Source organism: Hyperolius riggenbachi, chromosome 5 (assembly GCF_040937935.1).
Source record: "Hyperolius riggenbachi isolate aHypRig1 chromosome 5, aHypRig1.pri, whole genome shotgun sequence".
In the NCBI taxonomy this organism is placed as follows: domain Eukaryota; kingdom Metazoa; phylum Chordata; class Amphibia; order Anura; family Hyperoliidae; genus Hyperolius; species Hyperolius riggenbachi.
Genome location: NC_090650.1, coordinates 78096065 through 78122795, shown reverse-complemented (window position 1 = coordinate 78122795; position 26731 = coordinate 78096065). Strand labels below are relative to the sequence as shown.

The window sequence follows — 26731 nt, the reverse complement described above, 5'->3', positions numbered from 1 at the left end:
AAGTAAATAAGAACATAAATGCGTATTTTTAGATAAATAACATGAACGTATATTTTTAAACTATTTAGTCACAACTAGCCATCATGCCCGCTAGTACGAGCGCTGTAATAACATCGCAAGAGATTTGGGCGCAGCCGGCGCCACGATAGGGTGTAATAGAAATTACGGCTATAGTGGCGCACAGTCAGTAACTTCAGCACCGTCAGAAGATGGAGCTGAAGTTGCTTTTAAAACACTGTAATTTGGCCGCCAGCAATAGCTGGAAGCAGAATTACATCATTCCCCACCATCCATGGTGGCCTGGAGGGGGAATAGTAATTAACTACGCAGAGAACTTGTGCAGCAGCAGGACAACCACTGTGTTAGCTCCTCATTGGTTGGTTGCTGATAATGATCATGTTTAGATGTGCTTTGAATACTGGTACTGTTCCCCTCCCCTGCTTCAGTCTCTATGACGCTGCTGCTACCCTTTGCAGGTTTTGGTGCTTTACATCAAAATCAATTGTTACAAGTAGAGTGCTTGAGGAGGCCCAACGTAAAACTCACAATGGGGCCCATAGCTACACTCGCTCAAGTAATGTCACTTAATGATTGTAAGTGATGGTTAAGGACACTAATTCGGGGATGGAGCACTGTACAGACATGCTGTTAGGATATAGCCTTTTGACATGTACTTTTCAATGGAGCCCGGAGTAGGAGGGGTGGCATGTGGCACACAAGCTGGGATGTACTGTGATACAGCCAGCTTAGAAGATAAATTGCTTTTTTGTCACTTTGTGAGCTGTCATGGCGGATCACTTACAGATCTTGTGTGGCAGCTGTACACATTGTAGGCTCTCCGCCATGCCAATATAGAACAATCGTCTTGGCTGAGGATTATCTAGCATGTATAGGAGGCTTAAGCCCTCCTAATCTCCACTGACCTTCTTAAAGCGGATCCTTAATGCGGAACTGAAGGGTCCTACAAAAATACGTTTGACTTACCTGGGATTTTTGCCAGCCCCCTGCAGCCGACCTGTGTCCACGCCGTGATATGCCGATCCTCCATTCCCCCGCTGTGGCCAGATCCGGATTTTCCATATTGCACTGTAGGCACCTGCCTACAGGCGTCTTATGTGGGGGAGGCTGCCACCTTCTCCTCAGATCACTGACCTTAGGAATTTACAGTCTAATCTCTGCCTCATATCACTGACCTCAGGCACTTACACCCTAATTCATGTCTCATGTCACTATGGAGGATATGAGACAGTGGTTATAGTGTAAGATTCTAAGGACAATTAGTGACATAAGGCAGAGATTAGAGTTCAGAATATTTTTACTTAGGGGTGTGGCCTGTGTTCAGGGGCGGAGTTTAGGGCGCCAGAACGCCTGTGCCTACAGGCCTCTGAGTTGTAAATCCGGCCCTGGTCCACTTCTCTTCTCGTAGCGGAAGCCGACTTCTAATTGATGTCCACTGCGCTCTGGCCATGCGTATCCTTGTACGCGTTCCCGTGGCCAGGAGTGTCCTGCGCTGGCGCAGTACGAGAAAATCTCTACTGCGCCTGCGCAGTACACTCGTGGCAACGGGAGTGTAAATGAGGAACGCACATGGCCAGGACCGCGCAGGCACAGTGGACACCGGCTTCAAGATGTGAAAGTGAGCCGCAGCGTGGGAATGGAAGATCGGTATGTCACGTCTTCCTCTCTGCTCTAAATGGAACAGCATAATAACCTTTAAAGAAAAAAACATTATTTGTTACAGCTCATACAAATCCTGCAATAAATCTGTAGTGTGTCTCCTTCCTGTTTTCATGGAAGCAGTCATTTCGTTAATATCCTGTGCTTACAAATTAGCTGCTCTGCTGAGAAGGACACAGCTGAGAGATCAATTTACAGTTGTGATTAGTCACCGATAAGGGGGGATCAGACAGGCTAAACTCTCTAAATGCATACAGGGTGCATTTCTCTCTGTTTTCCTTCTGCCCTGTGCAAGAGTTCAGGTCCATTTTAACCCCTGGAACTTTCGAAACTTACCCATCATCAGTATAGAGACTGCAGACCCATCCTCATATTGGGCGGTGTATAAAAACGCTGATCTGTTAATTGTGCATTGAGACATCATCTTCATGCCATAGCTAGTTTAACAATTAAACCTCCCTCCGATGACCCTCATTATAAAACACTAAGGACAAACTGCCTCTAGTAATCAGGTGCCTACCAGATGAATAATTAATGGATCAACATTGGCTCACACGCGTGAGATCAGCAGCCTAGCGGTGCCCAGTACCCCCCACACCCTGTAGTGTAGCAGCCCCACTCGCTGGCAGCGCTTGGCACGTCTGCCTGGGACTCCACACAGCTGCCACCCGTGGGGACAAGTGTCACTCAGCTCCCTGCTTCCCTGCACGCTGCGCGTGTTCTCTGTTTACCCCACGTCACTAGGAGCAGCATCAGCACCAAAGCATCCCAATCAGGGGGGCTGCTACTAGCTAACTATATCAAGAAGAGAGAGGCAGAGGGAAAAAAATCCTCCCATTCAGAAAAAAAAAAAAAAATCCACAGGAGAGAGAGAGGAGAGGAGGGGAGGGGGAGCCAGACACCCAGATCCACGGCACAGAGATGGGAAATAAACAGGGAGCTTCCTAAAGTCATCAAAGCAGATGGATTGAGAGATCGACGCGGACACAACAGCCAAGATGAGGGAGAAACCGATGATCAAGACGGCGAAGATGCAGGGCAACGTGATGGTGAGTGTCTGCTGGCTGCAGCGGGAGGAGGGGGGCACACAGCTGGGGCTCTCACCGTGGGGGCATCCTCTGCCCAGCTGCTGCTGCTGCTGGTGGCTATAACTACTACTGATGGCTTCTCCTCTGTTGTCTTTTCATGTCTGGTGTATTGTGTGCTTGCTCGGGTACCCACTTCCCCGTAGGCACCACCCGGGGCAGCAGTGGGCATGTTACCAGCTGAGAAAGCTGGTCATATATAGGCATCCCCCTTGTAGATCATGTAATCATCATCAGTGGCCAGAAGCATAGGATTACGGATTAGCCCTCTGGATAGTTTAAGTCTAGTGGTTTTGGGATTTTCTGCTCACTTTAGTGGATTACACAGCAGTGCTGCGTTTGCTACAGCATCTTGTTAGATATCTATGTGATGATGGGAAGAAGGTTACAGTGTTTTATGCCTTGTTATGCTGCAGAGTACTACTATGCATTGCTGCACGTGGTGTGTGCTGTATAGGATGGCGTATCGAACGGCTGTGGGGAGGAAAAAACTTTACAACTTGCACTTTCTTTTTTTTGGGATCCGTGCAATCTGGTTGAATCACCTAATGAGCCTTCCCATAGGACAATACATTAAACAGCTACCCCACTGCTTGAGCCAGCAAACGTCTCGACAGATCTGTTCATCACATCAGACTAGTCAATCTGCTCTCATAAATGATGCAAAGAGCAATTGATTTATGTTCAAACAGCACAGTAACGGCAATTTGCTGCATATTTATAGTGGTCACTGGAGCCCATGCTACGATTTACATAAAATATGAACCCTATGTGCTGTAAATGTAATCTAACTGTGGCCATAAATACAAGGAGGTTTATTAGACCTTTACCAGCGAAATATTACCAGCTAAAAAATGCATGTTTCCCCAGTTCATGTACTTGTTAAAGGGGAACTGAAGAGAGAGGTATATGGAGGCTGTCATGTTTATTTCCTTTTAGACAATACCAGTTGCCTGGCAGCCCTGCTGATCCTCTGCCCCTAAGGGCTCGTTTCCACTATTGCGGTGCAGAATCGCCTGGATTCCACCGCTGTTGAAATTCCATGAATTAGCATGCGGATGCGAATTTTTGCGCGTTTTTGCCGCGAATTCGCATGAAAATTCGCATACCATAGCCGCATGCGAATTTCCTATTAAATACATTAGCGGCGATTCGCATGCATTCCACTCGCAGGCGAATTCGTTGGCTCTTTTGTGCGTTTTTTTACCGCTGAAAAAAACGCACCTCAACAACGCTACAGTGGAAACAGGCCCATCCACTTGCATTACATGTGCGAATCTGCATGCTTTGGACGCATGCAGATTCGCGATAGTGGAAACGAGCCCTTATACTATTAGCCATAGCCCCTGAACAAGCATGCAGCAGATCAGGTGTTTCAGTGGTTCAGACTTAAGTCTGATCTGACAAGACTAGCTGCATGCTTGTTTCTGGTTTTAATCAGATACTACTGCAGATAAATAGACCAGCAGGGCTGCCAGGCAACTGGTATTGATTAAAAGGAAATAAACCTGACAGCCTCCATATACCTCTCTCTTCAGTTCCCCTTTAAAGAGAGGGGTGAGCCATCTGAAATAAAGGGGGGAGGGGGGCTGGTGGGCACAAATATCCAGAGAAATAAGCGCCATACACATGTTCAATCGCTATCATTTTAAAACGATCCCCGACGGCTTGTGACGAACCAACCACGGTCGGAGCATGTTTGAGTTCAATGACGGCACAACGGCGGTCTGCCGATCGGATTATAAGCTGAACCGCTAAAATGAAGACCCAAAATTGTGTAACTAGCCATACATGTATAGTTTGAATGGATCGATTGTTTATTTATTATCACTCAGCACTAATGACTTAAGGTGGCCACTAACTATCCAATTACTAGCGAAAAATCGTTTGATCGGAAGTGAAATCGTTCACTACACCATCAACAAACCAATTTTGCTTCCGATCTATCACAATGAACAAAAAAAATCTGAATTTTGGTTAGACGTAAAACCAATCGGATGACTGTTTTTATAACTGTTCGTAATCGCTTGTGTCCATCAATGTAGATTATTTACAACCAATCCGATCAGAATTTCTGAATGCTCAAACGATTTTGCGCTAGAAATTGGACCGTTAGTGGCCACTTTAACTCCGATTATCGTCTGTTACGTCACTCAGGACGGATCATTCTACATCGATGATGACCGCTGTCTATTACCGTCATTGGAACACTTTTTTAAATAATGCGACAATTGTGTGTATGGAGCTTTAGGGTGGAGTCTACCTGGGCGCAGATTGAAGAGGCGGAGCATTGAAGTGGGAGGTTTAGATGGAGGTTGCACAAGAGCTAAATGTGGCGTAGTCCCATTGGTTGCTTCGGCAGGAGAGGTTAGTTATGGTCTACAGTCAGCGAGATGCTAGTCATTCCTACGTGCATGCATATTTAGTGAAAATTCACGCAGCTCGAAATCCGGCCAATCAAAATGGGCAGGAAGTGGATTTGATTGGCCCAGTTTCAAACTGCATGCAATTTGCGTCTCTTTGACCATCTCTAGTAAGTTCCCATAGAAATAGCAGGGTGTATGGGCAGTCATCTGTTTTAGGATAGCGTGGTGACCTGGGAGGAAGACGACATAAGAGAAGATGGCATAAGTAGCATTAGGAACACACCTGTTTAGAGATGCCATAGAGCAGAGGTGTCAAACTCCAATACAAAGTGGGCCAAAATTTATCACTGGGACCATGTCACGGGCCAACCTCAATTTCTACTGGTCACCCTCCTCCCTTATAAAGTTCCCAGGTGGCCGACCTCCCTCCAGTATACAGTTCCCTGGTGTCTAGTGCTTTCTCCCTCCCTCCCCCATATGGCTTTCTTGGTGTTCAAGGCCTTCACCTCCAATATAGCTTCCTGTAACGATTATGCCACTACTCAGATGACTGAATGTTGGTGATCTGCGGAATAATGGTTTTACAGGACCTTACCACAGGAGTTGGCAAGGAACACTCAGGACACCAACAGAACAGACCAGACACAAGGCCCCTCAGTGGGGCTGGAAGGTACAGACAGATAAATACGGTTCTAACGGTCACCTGTGGAGCAGGTGATTCAGACCTTACTGCAGTCTCAGAGATACAAATGACGCGGCTCTAATGGTCATCTGTGGAGCAGGTGATTCAGACCTTACTGCAGTCTCAGCGATACAAATGACACGGCTCTAATGGTCATCTGTGGAGCAGGTGATTCAGACCTTACTGCAGTCTCAGAGATACAAATGACACGGCTCTAATGGTCATCTGTGGAGCAGGTGATTCAGACCTTACTGCAGTCTCAGCGATACAAATGACACGACTCTAATGGTCATCTGTGGAGCAGGTGATTCAGACCTTACTGCAGTCTCAGCAACAAGTTCCTTCCGTAGTCTGGACTCTCCACGGGGAGGAGTCAGACAGGGAGAGGGAAGGACAGAACGTGAGTGACACCAGATAGAGGGTGTCACTAACAGGTCTGGCGTTCTGTAACGATCGGTGTCAGCAACCAGAGGGAATCCGATCCTTGGCGATCCGTAGTATCCCCAAGAATACAGATATACCCGATTATTGAGGATCTGCGGAATCGTCAATAATCAGATATGTCTAACCTCTAGACACCAGGGAGAGTGTAAGTGCTTGGTGCAACAGTAATGTTTTGAGGGCTGCACCTCAAGAGCAGGTACAGGACAGCAAGGAGTACTGCGCAAGTACAGATTCCTTCCGAAGGCCTAGACCTCCCCGAGGGAGGAGTCAGGCTGAGCGCAGGAAGGACAGAGCGTGAGTGACACCAAAGGTAGTGTCACTAACGGATCTGGGAACTGCCTCTAACAGTAAGGTCAGTTCTCGCGGTCGGGCAAGCCAGGTCGAAAACACACGGACAGACAAAGTACAGATTCAAAAGGCAGAGGCGGAGTCTAAAGTACAGGCAGGGTTCGGCAACAGAGTATCAGAAATATCGAGGTACAGAATCAGGAGTGCAGATGCGGAGTCTAGAGGCGAGCCGGGGTTCGGCAACAGAGTATCAGAATAGCAAAGTACAAGATCAGAGTTTCAGAAGAATGGTCAGACAGGAAAACAGGTCATGACAATAATCACAATCAAACTAGTACTTTAAACTATCAACAGAATCTAGCTAAGTGTGGATCCCCGGCTCCAGCCGGTTCTAGCACACTTTGGGATCTGACTATGGTCTGAGTGCCTTCACGCAAGTGTTAGCAATGGCAGACAACCAGCAACTGACAAGCAGCAGAATATATAGTTGCTGGACTCTGCTGCCCCGCCCGAAACATTCAGCCAATCACGAGTCCTGCAAGAGTCAGCTGATCTTCCTGATCAGCTGACACTTCCCCTGCTAGTATAAAGGTCCTGCATTCAGGCCCGCGCGTGCATAGCTCTCCATCTGTCTAGGTGCACTAACAGACCCAGCCACACCAAGCACATGCTGCTGCATGCAAACAGCCGCTTTGCTGTCAAGACATGCGGCGGCTTTTCTGTGTTCCACCACACCGCCAGACGCGTGCAACCGCTGCGTAGGACGCGGAGTCAGCCGCCTAGCTCTTGGCACATGCGGCGGCTTTCCGCGTTTCCTCACACTTCCCTGGTGGTTTAGAGCAAGCCAAACATAATGAAAAGTGGGGAAACCACTTGAGGGCCAAATGTAATGGCTATGAGGGCCAGATTTGGCCTGCGGGCCGGAGTTTGACATATGGGTCATAGAGTGATGAATGGGCTCAGTGGTGTAACTACAAATCATAAGCCCCCCAGCAAAACGTTGATGGGGCCCCCCAATGCTGACACCCTTTCCCTTCCTACCCCTGGTGAACCTTACAGGCTGGGAGCCCACCTTGCAGGGGCCATAAAACAAGATTGGACATCATAATCTTCACACCTATAACAAGTGTAGCCTGAAAAACACGTGATCTAAAGGATGGACCTCTTTATTGGAGGTAGTTGGGCCTCCTTACAGCTCTGGGTCCCCTGTGCAGTCACATGGGCTGCTCCACCCCTTTAGTTACGCCCTTGGCTTTAGTCTAGTCTTGCATTTATCCTGTTTGGGGTGTGGAGGGTGAAGAGACCTACATCAGTGTAGCTGGAGTTGATAATATTGCTAGCCTAATGCTGGGAATACACCATTTAGCCCCATCTAATTTTTTGTGCGATTCGATTTGATTCATCGATTCAATTCAATCCGACATATCCGATCGGGATTCGATTCGATTTGCCATTGTTTTGCAATGGCAAACCGAATCGAATCCCAATCGGACATGTCGGATTGCATTGAATTGATGAATCAAATCGAATCACACAAAAAATTGTATGGTGTAGATGGGGCTTTAGACTTTGTGTTAGATAGATAGTTCGAAAGATAATTTCCGACATGTTCGATCTTATTTTCGATCGATTTTCTGATCGATTTCTCATAGACGTGAATGGAAATCGATAAGAAAATCGATCGAGAATAAGATCGGATAGTAAATCGACTGAAAAATCTATTTGTGTATTCCCAGCATTAGATTGAAACTGTTATCCTCCCCTCACCTCAGACACTTCTGGCCTCGCCCCCCTGGCTGGCCCTTATACCAGCACAATTAAGACTTTGCCAGTTCTGCAAGTGAAATGACTGGCAAATGGGTACTTGCTCTGACAGCAGTGCCACTCCCCTGCCGCTTTTGTGTGGAAAATGGGGATATTATTCTGTGTAAGCACTTCATGAGGTTCTGAAACAAACCTGTCACACAAGTAAGCAATTCAGAGTGAGCATATGGGGAAGGAATACATCATCCGAATCCATGCAGACATCAGCAGTTCTAGAGAACAAGGCTGCCGAAATTACCTGGAAATGCCAAAATTTTTTGACTATGGCCGCAAAATGTAATAGGTGGCTTTGGTGGCCAATAGAGAGGTCCTGGAGCTCAACTCACTTTACTGTCAGTTTTACTTTTGATTTCAGCAGCCTGTTTATAAAAAGGTGGAGGCAACCTGATTAGGGATCTTTTCACAATATTCTCAGTCTTGGTTTTAAAGCAAACTTGAAGTAAAAATAAACGTATGAGATAATGAATTGTATGTGTAATACGGCTAAAAAATAGGACATTCGTAGCAAAGAAAAGAGTCTTGTATTCTTTTCCAGTACAGGAAGAAATAAAAAAAAAAGTCAATGGTTATCTATGCAAAAGTGCTTCTCTGAACTACCCACTTGGTAGAATACAGTCCTGTTTTCTGAAGCACTAGTAGCCAATAAACAGTGAGAGGCAGCTTGAGATAAGGTTCTACTTCAAGGAAGTTCAAAGGGTCATTATTTCTGCTTTGTTTTATAGTTATAAAGACAGAGTGTGGTTTTAAAATTGCAACTGTAACAAAATGATACAATGGTTTAAAAAAAAAGTTATATGATTGAAAATTAAAAAAATGAGACTCGTTTCTTTGCTACTAATGTTCTATTCATTATCCGTACTTCACATACAATTCATTATCTCATACGTTTTTTCCCCATCAGGTTTGCTTTAAGTGGCCCTATGGAGAACTTGGGAGATATAATCCGATCATAGAATGATGAAGTATATTATCAGAGGTTTCAGCGCTGGTAATATGTTGGCGCTTTATAAATACAATAAATAAATATCTGCTGAGAAACCTTATGTCTCAGGCTAAGGTCACACTGTGCACATTGTGTAATCCCTGCTTCACAATGTGGGCATGGCCCAGTGTGTGCTCTGCACATTATAACGTGAACCTTACTTTTTGTAGCATGACGATTCTTATGGTAATGTCCTTGTTAACGCACATGTTAATCAGAAACGCACTGTAGAGAGTATGTTTGGATAACATGGTCCATTACAATTCAGAGATGTTGATGTTGTCACATAATTTTATGGGCAGTGTGTGCACTGCAGGGCAAAGTAATGTACATAGTATGTAGGCATCCTTAACCTTTAGCAGTTTCTCAAATTATTGCAGAGGTAAGTGGAACTGAAAGGAAAGTGAGTGAGCCTATGGACATGATGTCCTGGCACCTTAGACTTCGCCCTCCATGAACCCACAAACCCCCACCAAACTGCACCGCAAGTGTTCTTGCTGTCCTAGCTGTCACTTCCCTTGCCCATCATAGGTAGCTACAGTTGCCCCTTAGTATTAGGTAGCCAGAAGTACCCTCAGTATTAAGTAGCTGTGGTAGAGGTGCCCCCAAGTATTAGGTAGCTAGAGGAACATCAGTATTAAGTAGCTAGAGGTGCCCCTGGCTGAAGGGAGATCTCGTCAGTGGAATGCAGAGAGCAGGGTGATTAACCTCTCTTTTACACGCTTATCAGCACTCTGCAAAGGAAAAGAGGTAGGGGGGAGCTCAGGAAGGGGAGTGAGCCACCATTCCATCATCAGGCGCCTGTATGCACGTGCCTATATGCCTTATGGTAAATCCAGCCCTGGCCGCTACTGTTTGTTCTCGGAAGAAAAAGATTCCTAGTCCAGACGCTTCACTATGATCATCATCAATTGCTCTTTTCGTGCGCATCAGAGTGCAGTACACAATGTTTAATAAAGTATTATTAACACAATATAAATGAAATTGATTCCATGAAGGGGACTTCACTTGTGTGGATACAATTCCCAACACGTTTCCACCTTCTAATATTTTCCAGGAGAATTCAACCCATTGTTTTGGTGAAGTCATTTTTTTGTGAGTGGGTTAATTGGCAGTCAGTTTTGAATTGCTCAGAAGTAATTGGTCGTTTTGATGACAGTGGCTACAGTGTGGTTAGTGCAACACTTACTGCTCCAAGTCCGTGCTTGTGTGTGTAGAAACGCTTTGCATTTTTAATGTCAGAAGACGATTCCAAGAATAAAGCTGACGGTACGGTGTGAAGGTGCCCACACAGACATAAGCTGGGCACATCGGGGAGCAGCCATGTGTTAATGGACACACTGAGAACTCGTTTGGCATTCACTTTTTAACCAAGGCCAGAGAAGGACTCTGTGGAGTGTGCTTGGCTATCTTGTTATTTCAGCGCTGGTGCCACATCCTGTAAACATGTACACTTGGCCCAAGACGCAGACAGGTTTATGCTACCGTATGTCTATATAGCAACTGTTTGGTCATTTGATTTTCCTCACAGTCTCACAAGCAGAAATGTCTGTATATATCTCTAGTTACAGTGTGAACAAGCTGCAAGACAAGGTTTGTTTGGCAAAGTTCCTGTAAAGAAATTTCTGTAGTCAATTGAACAGGTTTTCGTTATCGAGTGACTCATGATAGTTATCTGTTCAACACAATTTCCTCAGTAGTCAGCACCTGATCTTTTTGGCATACGACTTCAAGGCTAAAATCTGAATGCTGATATCACCCCCAAAAATTGCTCTTCCTCTTATCCTCTAATCTGACCTAATGTGACCCTAACTCCCTACCTACCCTGATATTTATCTTTCCACCTGTCTTTCCCCTTTCCCTGCCAAACACTAACCCAAACCTCTTATTAACCAGCATGTCCTCCGGCAACAGTACCCCTAATTGTATTCCTATGTTAAACCCTTCCCTGATGAAACCCTGCTACTAACTGTGACCTTTCAAAGAAGAGTAATCCTATTCTTAACCCTTTCATGATCTCTAAGACTAACCCTTACTAACCTCCATGACTACCTAGCTGTCCTAACCCAAACATAACTTCTAGGTGTAACCCTTTGCCTGCTGAAACCCTACTACTAACTCTGACCTTTTTGTCAGAAGCCTGACCCTATCCTTAACCCTAAAATGACAGAACCCAAACCTAACACTAACCATGATTTTGCCTTAGGCTCGGTTCACATTAGATTTTGCTTTTGCCAATGGAACCGGCCAAACGGTTCCATGGTCCGTTCCCTTGAACGGACAAAAAAATGCAGCAGGATCCAATTTTCTGGACCGCTTCGCTCAGCGGAACAGAAACGGAAGGTTTTGCAGCACAATAGGAACCTATGGAAAAGGGACGTTTTACAGCACACTGGCTGTAAAAACGGATCGTTTTTCCAGGATCCAGATGGCCTGATCCGAAAAAAAAACGCAGATGTTTACCGGGCCTTATACTAACTGTAACACTAACGCAAAACCTTACCCAAAGCCTAACTTCTGCTTCCTTTCCAAATCCTGATACTTGTCTGCCTATTCAGATGTGGACTCTTACTAATTAGATGTTCCACTACTGCGCCAAAACAATTGGGTGTAGAGAAGATCTGCTTCATTTTACTGTTACTAAACATGACAAGGTAGTGTTAATATTCTTCACTGTTTTTTGGTTCATTTGAAGATCACACATTGTTTGTATTATTTAAGCATAACAAGAATTAGTATGGATTGGTGCTTGGATCCTGCAGGAGTTTTGATTAAGGTGACCTCTGCATAATTTTGCATCTTGGTTTAGCTTGCGGGCTCGCATGCTTATGAAGTGAACTTGGTCCTTTGGGCAGGTATATGCCAATGAAGATCGGTCTGCTAGCCAAACAAAGGTTTGATTTATGATGTGTTTGAATATGCATGCACTATGTGTTAAGGAGCAGTGAAAGTAAGAAGAATATGCTGATCTGAAGAAAAAAAAGTAGTTCACAGTTGATACTTTAAATGCCAAAACTACATAAAGCTATTTTACCTCAATCAGTTGTGTCAATTTCCACTCCAGTTACTTATGTGGAGACAACGATCAGTTGTTGCTTTGATCATCACAAACTGATAAGTTAGGATTGTTCAGTGCCAGACCAACTGCAGTCAATCTCTGGGGATCAATCATGTGACTGTCTACAGTTGATCATACACCATGAGTTTTCACAAAGCGCGTGATTGGCTAATGGTTGGTGTGATTTATTGTTGGAATCTACAGTGTGTTTTATGATCCACTAAATTTTTTGAACATGGGCGGGGCTTCAGCCTCAGTAGGTCATGTAGATGGTGTAGGATCTGGTGGCACAGGTGGCCTAGCACTATCTACCTATGAAATGGCTTATCCAAGTTGGAATGGGACTTAAAGCTAGACATACACGGGTCGATAACAGTCTGTTCTGACAAGCAATCAGTTCTTCCCGAATCGGAAATTTCTCCAGTAGTAGTGATTAATATATTGCTTAATCCAAGTAAATCTAATTCATATTTTGACTCAGTTATGTTTGGTCACACCCCTGACCCACTGGTATTGAAATACTCAATGCAGTACAATACTATGGCCTTCCACCACCCACCCTCCCCTTCCCTCAACACCCACTCAAGGAAAATGCACCCTTTGTGGATTTGACTGGAAGATTATCAGTTGGATATGTTGAGGATAATTCATCACTGCCAGATCCGATCAAGGTGCTTGAACTTGTAAATATTGACCCACGTATGGCCATCTTTAGCATGGGGTGTATTCGCAAAAGAACGGTAAAGTTGCTGAGCGCGGGGAGTAGGGAGTTGTGCTGCGCTATCAGCTTGACCTGCATTACCTAGAAAACACAAGTTACCAAGGTACTGCACACTCCACTATTTGCATAGTGGGCGGTGCCTGGGAAGTTGCATGTTACCTAGGTAACATGGGTTGTGCTAATAGCGCAATGCACGCTACCTCGCTGTCAGAAGAACCGGAGTAATTGCCAAGCTATCCTTGCACACGACAACTTTACCATGCTTTTGTGAATACATTACTTTGAAACTTATAATAATTTTGCTGTGAAACTCTACCAAAGAAAGTTATGATGACCTTATGCATGAATGAAAACTTCTCCACAATCTCCTGTTTATTTTAGGCTGCCGGTCTACCTTGGCTCAAGCCGTTTTGTCTTGTTGTTGAAAAGTATTTTCAGTCTATAATCTGTGAAAAAAAATGTTTTTATGTGTTGTCAAATGTTTCTTTTTTTATCAAGTGCTTAGATAAAAAGAATGGGATTTGGCTGAATAAGCTGCTTATACTTGGTATGATATACTATGTGGGCTTATCGTGTGTGGTTCTGCAGTTTAATTTTCCTGGCAACAGCATAACTTTAATTTATTTCTGAATAGTCTCCATTTGTGGTGTCAGTGTAGTTTTTATCGTGTTTTACACTGAAAGGCTGTGAAATGATATGACATCACATTGTACGCAGGAGGATCCCACATGCCCAAAACCGTCACTTTAACCCTTTAGCAGACAATTTATTTAGAGGCTTGCAAGAGCTCCAGGTCAATTTAATTTAGCACATTTGTTTATTTCTTATATTGTTATATTTTCTTGCTTCTAATTAGTACTGCTGTAATGTGTATTTATGACCACTTGTCACTAGGGGACAGTGTGAGACAATAACAGAGGACTTCTGCGTTCAGTTTCTGTATTTTCTGCTAGTAGAGAGAGAGATCAAAGCACTCCAAGAATTTACAGCACAACTAGTTCTGCAGACTGAGGCCAAAAGCAGTGCACTCATCTCAAATGATATTGAAGCTGCTAATGGGCTAAAGGATAACTCCATTTTAATTAAAAGAAAATAATTGAAATGTGTCAGTTTTCTGTATACAGCAGTTATAACGTTCTAATGTTTGTAAAAATATTCATTTATATGAAAATTTCTTGAAACCATGGCAACAAAACTTTTTCAACTCATTTTGGGGGGAGAAAATGTGCATTTTGCAGTATATTCTGAAAAATACAGTATTTTAAAGAGAAGATGGAAAAACAGCTCCCAGAAGAAAACTCAGGAGAAAAAAGTTACTTGAATAAGGGCTTGTTCACACTATAAGGGTTTGACGACTTTTTTAAGCGCTGGCGATTTTGCAAATTGCCCTAAAAACGCTTGTGTGATGATTTCCTATGACAGTGTTCACATGTTAGCGTTTCGATTTTCTTGAAATCACAAACGCACTACATGTAGCATTTTCTAATACACATCTACTGCGCTGATACATATAAATGGAGTGTATCAAAATGGTGGAGAGCTCCTTTACAATCAAACAATAGACTTATCACACACAGGTCCTTCTCAAAACTTTAGCATATTGTGATAAAGTTTATTGTTTTCTGTAATTTACTGATAAACATTAGACTTTCATATATTTTAGATTCATTACACACAACTGAAGTAGTTCAAGCCTTTTATTGCTTTAATATTGATGATTTTGGCATACAGCTCATGAAAACCCAAAATTCCTATCTCAAAAAATTAGCATATCATGAAAAGGTTCTCAAAACATGCTATTAACCTAATCATCTGAATCAACTAATTAACTCTAAACACTTGCAAAAGATTCCTGAGGCTTTTAAAAACTCCCAGCCTGGTTCATTACTCAAAACCACAATCATGGATAAGACTGCCGACCTGACTGCTGTCCAGAAGGCCATCATTGACACCCTCAAGCAAGAGGGTAAGACACAGAAAGAAATTTCTGAAAGAATAGGCTGTTCCCAGAGTGCTGTATCAAGGCACCTCAGTGGGAAGTCTGTGGGAAGGAAAAAGTGTGGCAGAAAACGCTGCACAACGAGAAGAGGTGACCGGACCCTGAGGAAGATTATGGAGAAAGACCGATTCCAGACCTTGGGGGACCTGCGGAAGCAGTGGACTGAGTCTGGAGTAGAGACATCCAGAGCCACCGTGTACAGGCGTGTGCAGGAAATGGGCTACAGATGCCGCATTCCCCAGGTCAAGACACTTTTGAACCAGAAACAGTGGCTGAAGCGCCTGACCTGGGCTACAGAGAAGCAGCACTGGACTGTTGCTCAGTGGTCCAAAGTACTTTTTCAGATGAAAGCAACTTTTGCATGAAATCAAGGTGCCAGAGTCTGGAGGAAGACTGGGGAGAGGGAAATGCCAAAATGCCTGAAGTCTAGTGTCAAGTACCCACAGTCAGTGATATTCTGGGGTGCCATGTCAGCTGCTGGTGTTGGTCCACTGTGTTTTATCAAGGGCAGGGTCAATGCAGCTATCAGGAGATTTTGGAGCACTTCATGCTTCCATCTGCTGAAAAGCTTTATGGAGATGAAGATTTCATTTTTCAGCACGACCTGGCACCTGCTCACAGTGCCAAAACCACTGGTAAATGGTTTACTAACCATGGTATTACTGTGCTCAATTGGCCTGCCAACTCTCCTGACCTGAACCCCATATAGAATCTGTGGGATATTGTGAAGAGAAAGTTGAGAGACGCAAGACCCAACACTCGGGATGAGCTTAAGGCCATTATCGAAGCATCCTGGGCCTCCATAACACCTGAGCAGTGCCACAGGCTGATTGCCTCCATGCCACGCCGCATTGAAGCAGTCATTTCTGCAAAAGGATTCCCGACCAAGTATTGAGTGCATAACTGAACATAATTATTTGAAGGTTGCCTTTTTTTGTTTTAAAAACACTTCTTTTATTGGTCGGATGAAATATGCTAATTTTTTGAGATAGGAGTTTTGGGTTTTCTTGAGCTGTATGCCAAAATCATCAATATTAAAACAATAAAAGGCTTGAACTACTTCAGTTGTGTGTAATGAATCTAAAATATATGAAAGTGTAATGTTTTTCAGTACATTACAGAAAATAATGAACTTTATCACAATATGCTAATTTTTTGAGAAGGACCTGTATAGGTCAGTGCTCAGTTACAAATAAAGTCCCAATTGTATTGCAAAGAACTGTTCTCTTTTTTCATTCATAAATCAGAGATTGAATCCTGCAGCAGCAGCTCAGAGACAGTGCAGTTGCCCTCCACTACACCCCAAGCAGTGGCAACTCATCCTTAGTTAGGTAGGTCTACAGCGCTTGAGGGGTCATCTGGCCACCCTCTGCCTTACTCGATCCTCTCTCTGTGTCCTCCACGCAACTGGAATTCATATGTCACATCACCTCAAAATAGAATATACACCAGACCCTCCATAGCTTAAAACTGTCTTTAAAATGCATTAATAAAATAAATACGCACTTACAAGCATACAGAGGATTAAAAGCATACAGTTTTTTTTGGCTCTACCCCACTCGTGGGCAGCTTGGTGGCAAAGTAGCAGAAGGGACGCGGATACAGCTAGGCACATGGTATATTGGCAAGGAGGGGATTGGTGTAAACAGCGCTACTAATTCCACTGAGCGGCCCACGACTCCACGAGCGGGGTAGAGCCCGAAAAAACTCTATGCTTTTAATCTTCTGTATGCTTGTAAGTGCGCATTTCTTTTATTAATACATTTTTATGCTATGGAGGGTCTGGTGTATATTCTACTTTGAGGTGATGTGATATATGAAGTCCAGTTGCGTGGAGGACACAAAGAGAGGATCGAGTAAGGCAGGGGGCGGCCTACCATTAGGAAGGCTACCTAACGGAAGGTCACCAACTAATGGTGAGTTGCCACTGCTAGTGGTGGAGGGCAACTGCACTGTCAAAGGCTCTGAGCTGCGGCTGCAGGATTCAATCTCTGATTTATGAAGGAAAGAAGAGAACAGTTCTTTGCAATACAATTGGGACTTTATTTGTCACTGAGCGCTGACCTATGTGTGATATGTACCATTTTCTGAGCGCTTTGGCTCAATGGAAGGTATAGGGAAATTGCAAAGCGCTTGAAAAAGCGCTTTGTATATCGCTTTCCCGAGCGCTTTTATGAATAAATACATTGTATTTATTAATTTCCGGGTTAAAGAGTTCACTATCTGACTGACGTCTGGAAATTAAAAAAAAATCATCGCTGAGCAAAATCGCTTAGAAAAGCGCTTATTTAAACCGCTGGGAAAAACGCTTTAAAAAAAGCTCATGAAATTGCTCAGTGCTTGCGATAGCGCTGGTGATTTATAATGTGAACAAAGCCTTAGGGCCCAGGTGAGGATTGTTTCTCTCTTTTATTTTTCGGCTAGTGAAAGCGGAGTCGCACTTTAAAATAACAATACTTATTGTATAGCTTCCAATAAACAAAACAAACTGTGATTTCTTGAAATGAACAAATACATCAAACTGCATTATTCTACTGGGCAGATCTATCTATAGAGGCCACGCCTATGTAAACTATCTAGAATGTTTAGAGATTATCTGTACTTGCATTCTATAAAGACATTCCCAGAGACTATATAAGGACTAAGTGTGGTCAGAAACTTTTGATGTGCCAGTATTACAATATATTGGTGATATGAATTATGATGAGGAGCCAAGGAGACATCTAGGCACGTTTTTTTCAGAGCAGCCCATTATAATCCGAATGTTATTAACAGCTAAAATTTAGAGGGAGAGTTTCAAAGCAGGAGATAAGAAAACTGAAGCCACAGTGTAGTGTTTCAGCCAATCAGGATTCAGCTGGTGACTGCAATAAGGACACTTACTGGTTGCCCTGGGCAACTGCTTCACTTTTGCTTTAGTCTCTTTAAGGTACTTATCTTGAAAGCACATCCCCGCGGTGTCAGAAAATGTGTTTGCAACTCTTGTTTTAGGCAACTAGCAATGAAATACCTGTTGCAATCACAAGAGAACAAAAGCTGCTGGCATCCGTGCTGATCACTGTTATTACAGGCTGTGCCTGTCACATATGAATGCGCTATCAGCCGGGTTTTTGCTTGACCTATGCAGCTGGGAACTGGAATTGTGGGTGTAAATATTGATAGCTTTTTGTTTTTGTTTTATTTTGTGAATTTGCCTGGTTGAGATCTCACTATTTCATATTGTTAGACTTGAAGCAGAACTCTGTGTAAGCACCCTACTGGTCTGTAGTTACGTAACCAGCATGCATTGCCTGATCCCCCCAAAATACCTTACTTCCTGCCTAGGGTCCTTTTACACTTAATGCGTTGGAACGCGTTAGCGTGCGTTGGTATGCATTGGGTTTGTTTCTCCATAGCAGTGCATTGTAAAAAAGCTTTCAGTTAAAGCGGACCTGAACTCAAACTTCCTTTCTGCTCTAAAAGATACGCACCAGCATAATAACTTTTGAAGAAAAACAAATCTTTAAATACATCTGCTCTGTTTCTACTTCTTGCTTTCATGGAGGCAGACATGGGGCTTGATCCACTAAAGCGTGCTAACACTTAGCACGACAGTGATAAGCCGCTTTGCACATGATATCATGCGCGCAAAGGTACGACTTTGCGTGAATGGCGTTATGCTTTGCGCGCATAGTATTGTTATCACGTGCTAAGTATCATTATCACGTGTAGTCACTGCAGATCACGCAAATGGTATGTAGATAATTATTACTGTATACAGTACATTACGCGACGCGTGTTAAACTTTGCGCGCCCCGTGTTACATTAACTCACATGTTAATGTAAGCACCATTGCTGATTTCATTGCCAAAGTCTGTCTTATGATTGCGTGAAACGCCATAGCTTTTAATGGCATTCCGCACTTAGCTTGTGAAGCGTACCGCTGTTCGCGTGATAAAACTTAACACGCGAACGGTGGAAACTGTTCATGCGAATAATGCTTTGCACGCTTGTTTGTGTGTGCAAAGCCTTTACACCTGATAACTGCGTTATCATGCTTTAGTGAATCAAGCCCATATTGTTAACATCCTTGTGCTTTTAAATGAGCTTATCTGCCGTGGTAGTCAGGTGACACAGGGGAGAGATCAAATTACAACTTGTGATCAGACACAAATGAGTGGGGATTAGACAGGCTAAACTATCTAAATACATACTGGGTGCATTTCTCAATGTTTTCCTTCCGTCCTGTGCATGAGTTCAGGTCCACTTTAAAACGCGTCTAGTGGGAACTGAGCCATAGGTAAACATGGGCATTAGTTTATCCTTTCAGTTATAACTGAGAGCAATTGATTAAGTGTAAAAGGAACCTTAGGTTCAGAAAAGTTTTTTTTTTTAGAAACTAGATTTAGAAAGTTAATTAATATAGTCAGGGCTGGGTCGAGGCAGAGGCGAGAGAGGTTTCAGCCTCAGGGCGCAGTGTAGGAGGGGCACACAACTCACTCAGCTATCATTCCCCTATTGTGTTTGAAGCAGGAGAAATAAGAAATGGGGCTACATGGCAGTGACTGCAAGCCAGATAACTAGAGATTAGGGTGTTGGGAGGGTTGGGGGCCCCTGGAGCGTCTCTTAGTCTAATATAAATCAGTGTGTGACGGCTGTTGTGGGGGGGGGGGGGTGTGCGTAGGGGTGCACTTTGGTGTCTCAGCCTTGGGTACTGGAGGACCTTGTCCCGGCTCTGAATATAGTTATTTGCCAGGTAACCCGGTTAACTCATCTGAAAGTCTACTGAAATATACCCTTTGCTTTGCTGAAGATTCAAGTTCTGGTTGCATTGGGATTTGCATTTTGGTAAAGGAATGACTTGTTTATCACTGCTCAGGTCTGCACTGGATGCAAACTTGTCTCTTCCTGATTTCAGAAAACTAATGAGAGGGCTATCACGGTCACTGTTATAGCGATTATAATGCTGGGAATACATCATACGTTTTTCCACTCGATAGATGGGTTCGATAGATAATTACCGACATGTCCGATATTCCTTCCGATCGTTTTTTGAGTCATTTTCTCATAGAAGTGAATGGAAAAAAGATAAGACAAATGAGCGGAAGATCGAGCGGAAAAAAAACGATCGGATGGAAAATTGAAAGGAAAAAAGTATCGTGTGTACCCAGCATAAGACGAAGCGAATATAAAGCTCAAAATTTGTCAAGCCCTTTATTTAAAACACTAGGAGGTATATAAATAATAAATAATCAGGTAGTGTCTAGTGTGCTGCTGTGCATTTGCAAGCTCACTATAGCACTTACTGTACATTGCAGAATGGGAAACGGAATTGTCAGGCACAGGATAAAGGGGAAAGAGGTGCCCAGAGAAGATAAAATGCGTTAAAAACAAATAAAATGAAAAAGTGAGGTGGCTTACCTCAATGAAGACAAATTCACGTATTAATAGAATTTTATTGCACTGGCAATGCATTTTGTGGGTGCATACCCACTTCCTCAGGCCAAATAGCAGTGCCTAATAGTGCTTGTAGCCACAAATAAGGCGTCAGGCAGTAGTAATTGTTAACAATTATCTGGGCTCCCGCTAGCTGTGGAAGTTTGAAATAGAAACTGAAATAGAGGTATTATGGGGAAGTTTGGGTGCCCGATTAAAGGGACTCCGAGCACCTCTCATGGGCATGCCTTTAAGCCAGATGACTTCCAACAAAGTCGTGCTATGACCCCTCTGGAGGAGCCTCTTGCAATGGCCATGCGTGTCACTTCCTCTTCCTGCTACATTCAGTGATGCACTTCTCTAACACAGAAGACAGGGGTGACCCGAAAGTTATAACATGGCCAAGATGGATTTTTAAATTGAAATCAAATGAAAACTGTTTGGTGTAGAATGGCGATTCAGGCATGAAAGAGGAGAGCACAAGCTACAGTAAGGTATGCATGCCTCTCTTTAAAGGCATACCCATGAGAGGTGATCAGAGTCACTTTAATGCTGGGCACTGGAATTACCCCTCAAGGCTGCTATTGCAATGAATGCCTATAGCTGTGCCAAAAAAAACACACAAAAAACTTTTTTTGGTTCTTCTTTGTAGCAGTTGGTGGTGGGGGTATTTAGGGTTAGGTGTGGGGGTTGGTTAACGTTAAGAGTCAGGTGGGGGGGTAGAGTTAGGCATGAGGGTTAGTTAAGGCTAGGCATCAGGTAGGATGTTTGTGCAGGGGAGGACGGTTAGGGTTATGCGTCAGGAAGGGTGTCTGTGCCCCCTGGATGGTTAGGGTTAGGCTTCGGGGGGGGGGGGGGGGGGGGCGTGAGGGGGGGGAGGAGGGTTCTGTGTGAGAGTAGGGTTCGGTTTAGCTATAGTAAAATATCGGTATTTAATACCGATATTTTATGATCCTTCTTTAAACTTTAATATTGGTAAATATATCAATATTCTACTATTGGCTTTCCTAGGTGCCCAAATGTTCAGGTGCCCTTTTTGTAGCACGGCAGTGGTGTTCTTGGTGCCAAAAAACACTTTTTGTAATCGTCTTGCAGCTACTACTGGTTTTTGATGTGATGAGTAATAAGACAGGGCAGGGTGTACAATGGCGGTCTATTCCCACTTTATATATAGTTGTTCTTACCTACCTTGTTCCACTGCTGTTACATTTTCAAAGCATGAATGTGCTCCTTAAGAAAAACATTGCTTGACGTGTTTCTCTTTCATGATCTGAGTTTTGAACTCATATGGCATTTCTTTGTTTAAAAATTTGAAAAGGTCAACAACTACAAAGTGAACACTTCCTACAGGTCAGTAGTTACGTAACCAGCATGCATGTACATGCATGGGGTAAGTAAAGACCAAATAACTTCAATCAGACCTGGAGTGTGATTTTTTTTTTTTTTTTTTTTTAAACAAAGCTGGAGCTATATAAGGTAGATTGATAGTCTGTGAATCAGATATTAAAGTAGATAGAAGATGGATATAGATAGAGATTAGAATCTTACTTAGGCCGGGTTCACACTGAACAGATCAAAAACTGATAAGTGTAAAAAAATTTACATGAAACAGATCAGTTTTTCTTTGGCATCAGTTTTTGATCCGTTCCGTTAGCGAACATTCAATGTCGCTCCGGAATTATCGCAGCCTCCTCAAGCAGTCTGTTGGGCAGAGCGTGCCGAATGGATCCGTTCTAATCGAGCAATGTGAACAGATCCATAGATTCATTTTAAATCCTTTCACACCCAATAGGTTTCGGTGTCATGTCGACCGGTTTCGGCTTTTGCCATCCTCAAAAGCCTAAACCAGTAGGAACTTCCTCAGAGTGGGTATCTCAAGGTTTTTACCATTTGTATGATTAGCACTGTTAGTGCTTCAGGACATTTATTAATTGAACAACAAAGTAGAAAAGAAATCCGGGCACCAGATGAGCTGTAAACAAGCTTCCACCCATTTATTTCATCCCCAGCTAAAACAGATACAGTGAAAAAGACACAGGCCTTGCAGCCGTTTCGCAAGCAAAGCTTGCTTCCTCAGAGCAAGCTTGTGAAACGGCTGTAAGGCCTGTGTCTTTTTCACTGTATCTGTTTTGGATGGGGATGAAATAAATAGGTGGAAGCTTGTTTACAGCTCATCCGTATGCTGACAGTGAGGTCCCCACTGACCCCCTATCAAGGCTGCCTGTAGCATCTAGTGCCGATTCTTTATCTTTACCTCTGTGCATTTATTAATTGAATGGGTCCCTGTTGTGCAGGAGCCACATGTGAGTGATTGTTTCTACTTTTCTTTGTTTTGTTACAATGAAAGGTTTGTGGAGTACTTACCTGCATACTTATCAGTGCTTTTATCCCTGGTGATGGTCACCTTGTCTTTGTAAGCACTGGGGACTGTAGGATTCTGCTTGCTTAAGCTGGTTGTACATCCCACAGTGAAGTCTGTCTGCTACCCTGCTTGCACTGGGGTTTAGGATATATTCGTCTGATCTATTGTTCGGAATAGAGCATCGTGGCTGCAGCTTTTCTTTGGTGGCATCCATTGGGGAAGCGCTTGTACTTTGTTCAAAGCCATTTAATGCTGAAATTTAGTAGTTAAAACAAATTGAGATGACTAAAGACAAACTTAATTTAATATATCACAACTTTATTAGTGTTGTATAGACAGGTAGTATATACACCTGCCGATACAAACGGCATGGATTCTGTGTTTCCATGGGAACAAGTCAAAAAAATGTTTTTCAAATTGGACTTGTAGTTTTTGAGAAAATCGATTTAAAAAAATTCAAAGAAAAAAATGGCTTTTAAACTTGTATGAGCAGGTACAGAGGGCAGAGGTGACACAGGGGGGTGGGGGGAGGGGGAGGGCACTGGAGGCACAGGGGGGCACAGAGGAGGTACAGGGGACAGAGATGGCACAATGTTCCGATTTAAGAAAAGGTTCAGGTTAAGAACTAACCTACAGTCCCCATGTTGTTCGTTAACCGGGGACTACCAGTATGTATATATGGTGTTGGATATAGGGATGCTCATTCGGATTCCGCGGAAATGCAATTTCCGAAATTCCGATTGGAAATTGCATTTCTGCATCGGAATGCGGAAATCGGTAATGCAAGTGCGATAGGCGGATTTCTGCCGGAAATCGCAGAAATTTCCGCCGGAAATCGCGGAAATTCCACCCGACTTTAACATCGATTTTCTCAAAAACTATAAGGTCTTTTTGAAAACTTTTTTTTGCATCATGTTCACCAGATTCGGTTTAATGAACCCTGCTATTAACCGCTAAAGTCGGCGGATTTTTACTGTAATGTAAAATGCAGAAAATCTGCATCTGCCTATTTTCTGCATTTTACATTACAGTAAAAATCCGCCAAATTTAGCGGTTAATAGCAAAACCCCCGTAAGTCCTAGAAACACCACATTTTCAGGGTTTATTAAACAGAATCTTCTGAACAAGATGCAAAAAAAAGTTTTCAAAAAGACTTTATAGTTTTTGAGAAAATTGATGTTAAAGTCGGGCGGAATTTCCGCGATTTCCAGCGGAAATTCCGCATCGGAATGCGGGAATTGGCAGCGGAAAGCGGAATCGGTAATTGGCAATGGCGGAATGCGGATTTACCGCAGAACTGGAAATTGACATTCCGACCATCCCTAGTTGTATATATGCATATAGTGTTGTGCATCCTACAAGGGCGGAATTTTTGTTTTTGTTTTTTGGTTGCTTCCTTTTCTACTGTCTGGGTATATTCAGTTACATGTTTTCTATATCAGATATAGAACTGGCTGTTCTTCGGGGGACACGTGAGACTTCATACTAACAGAATGTCCCCAAAGATTATAACAAGATGCCATTCGTATGTATTTGTCTTTTACTTTACACCAGATGCTCGCTTTAACTGAATTCTGGATAACTAAAAGTATGTAGTTACAGGTATATGCAGTAGTGTGTTTAAAATATTTAGACTACCTGGTACAGCAGTCTATTGGTGTTTATTTCTGCTCACACCTCGGTCCTTGCTTACTTCCTCCTTCCTGTCTCTCACTTCGACCTCATGTCTCCTCCTGGGATGTTACATCACATGACTAGAGCCAGGGCTGGACTCGTGATTTGCTTACATAGGACAATTTTCCTATGCCAGTCTCAATGTATGTAATTGTTTAAAGGTACAGTAGAAGGCCTATGATGTTACCATGTATAGGGGCCTCAAGAGGAGTGCTGAAGAGTCCAGTGGGCGTGGCCAACTACACTTCTTGGAAAAAGGACCTATTTAGCAACGACACTATGAAGACAAAAGAAGGTGGGGTTTATAGCTCTGAATAAATACAGTTTTGTGACAAAAAATATGTGTTTATTAAAGAGGAACTCCAGTGAAAATAATGTAATAAAAAAAGTGCTTCATTTTTACAATAATTATGTATACATGATTTAGTCAGTGTTTGCTCATTGTAAAATCTTTCCTCTCCCAGATTCACATTCTGACTTGTATTACATGGAGACATTGTTACTGTGGGCAGATTATGGAGCTGTTTCTAGCTGGTCTGGCTTTAACAGACAGCTATTTCCTGTCTGAACATTGTTACATTGTGACAGTTTGCCCAGAGTACCGTACGGTACCAGAGCCTCTTGTGGGAGGGGTTTCAGCACAAAATCAGTCATACAGCGCCCCCTGATGGTCTGTTTGTGAAAATCATTATTTTTCTCATGTAAAAGTGGGTATCAGCTACTGATTGGGATAAAGTTCAATTCTTGGTCGGAGTTTCTCTTTAATGTAAACATTGCCTCCTTTAGCTGTCTTGTTCCATGTTTGAACATTCCCCCACTTCCTGCCTTAGTAACCATTGTTGACAGGAAGTAGGGTGATATTGCAATTATGGGAACTTGGCCAGCAATAAAACCCAGTCGATGAGTGAGATAGGGATCATCATAGTGTCTGCTATGGGGCCAGTAGCCAAGGGGGGGGGCTGGTGGTCTCAGCCAACGTTTAGGCGGTCCAGTGCAGGCCATGGTGTGCTCCCTGAATTGCAGAGTATAGGCAGTAGAGTCTTAGGATTTCGAGCTACGCCCCTGAAAATGGTTGTAACTTTTCCTCACTTTATTCTAAACAATAAAAGTTTTGGCTAGCGTTTTATTCTAATGTGTGCTTTGTGCAATAAAGCAGGGCAGTTATTCCCTAGTAGGAACAGAATCAGCACTTGTCATAAACGCTTGTTCTTCATCACTGTGAAAATGACTCTTCAACCCGCCATCAGATCCCCTGGTTATCCAGTGAGGAAATCACATCACCGAGATAAATCAACATCAGCATTTGCCGGTACGCCATCCAACTTCTGTATGACGGCCTGAGAAGTCCGGCGAGAGCATAAGATGCGATTTGTATTGACATCCACATTTACTCAGTGTTAACGCTGTATCTTTAAACAGTATATTCCGCATCCGTCATCTGACTTCCGAGGACTGATTTCCCCTCGGAATTCAATTCCATATCCTCATCGAAGCATATTACTTCACGGCTTCAATCTTGTATATATTATTTTTCTGTTTATCTTTTCAATTTTTGGGACTTGAAACTCATTTTGAGAATGTGCTCTATCTTCCTATCTGCACATTCAGACCGCGGGGATTCATTAGGTTATTCAAGGTATTCTTTTGTAGAATGAATCTTATTTGTCCTTCCAGTTCTGCACGCACAGAGAACCATTTGTGCAAGTCACCTGGGTGCAGAAACAGGACGGAAACTGAGATGAACTTTACTTTTGACAACTAAGACTATTACAGAAGGGAATATATGTTCTAAAATTTCGGTGCAGTCTAAATTTCCTGGGTGTGCTTGTAAAGAGAGTCTCCTAAATTAATGTTACCCAAAAGTTGAACCGTGCATTGGAATACAGTATTATATCTGGAATCAGAAGTGTTTAATAAAAGCACAAAAAGCTATTTCTTCCCTTGAAGATATTTTCTTTTTTCTTATCCAATCTGGTGAGAAAAAAAATCCTGCAGGTCACTCAAGCCTGCTTGCTGACTTCCACGTGATCACTCCTCAGCCCCTCCCTTCTGATGACTCATGCTGTCTGCTCTTCACAGATGCATTGTATTTCTTATTTCAAAATTCAGTTTGATTTTTAAAGTAGTCTATCGTTACCATTGCAGATGTCTGTA

The 26731-nt window shown here is 43.2% G+C and overlaps 1 protein-coding gene across 1 annotated transcript in view; it reads left to right on the top strand.

The window, feature by feature from the left end:
• Window positions 1-2549: 2549 nt before the first annotated feature.
• Window positions 2550-26731, top strand: part of DPP6 (dipeptidyl peptidase like 6) — a 1780442-nt gene continuing 1756260 nt past the window's right edge. Inside the window, exon 1 of the mRNA XM_068235889.1 lies at window positions 2550-2726. Within this exon, the coding sequence (XP_068091990.1) occupies window positions 2676-2726 (51 nt within the window). The 5' untranslated portion in view covers window positions 2550-2675. The remainder of the gene's footprint in view (window positions 2727-26731) is intronic.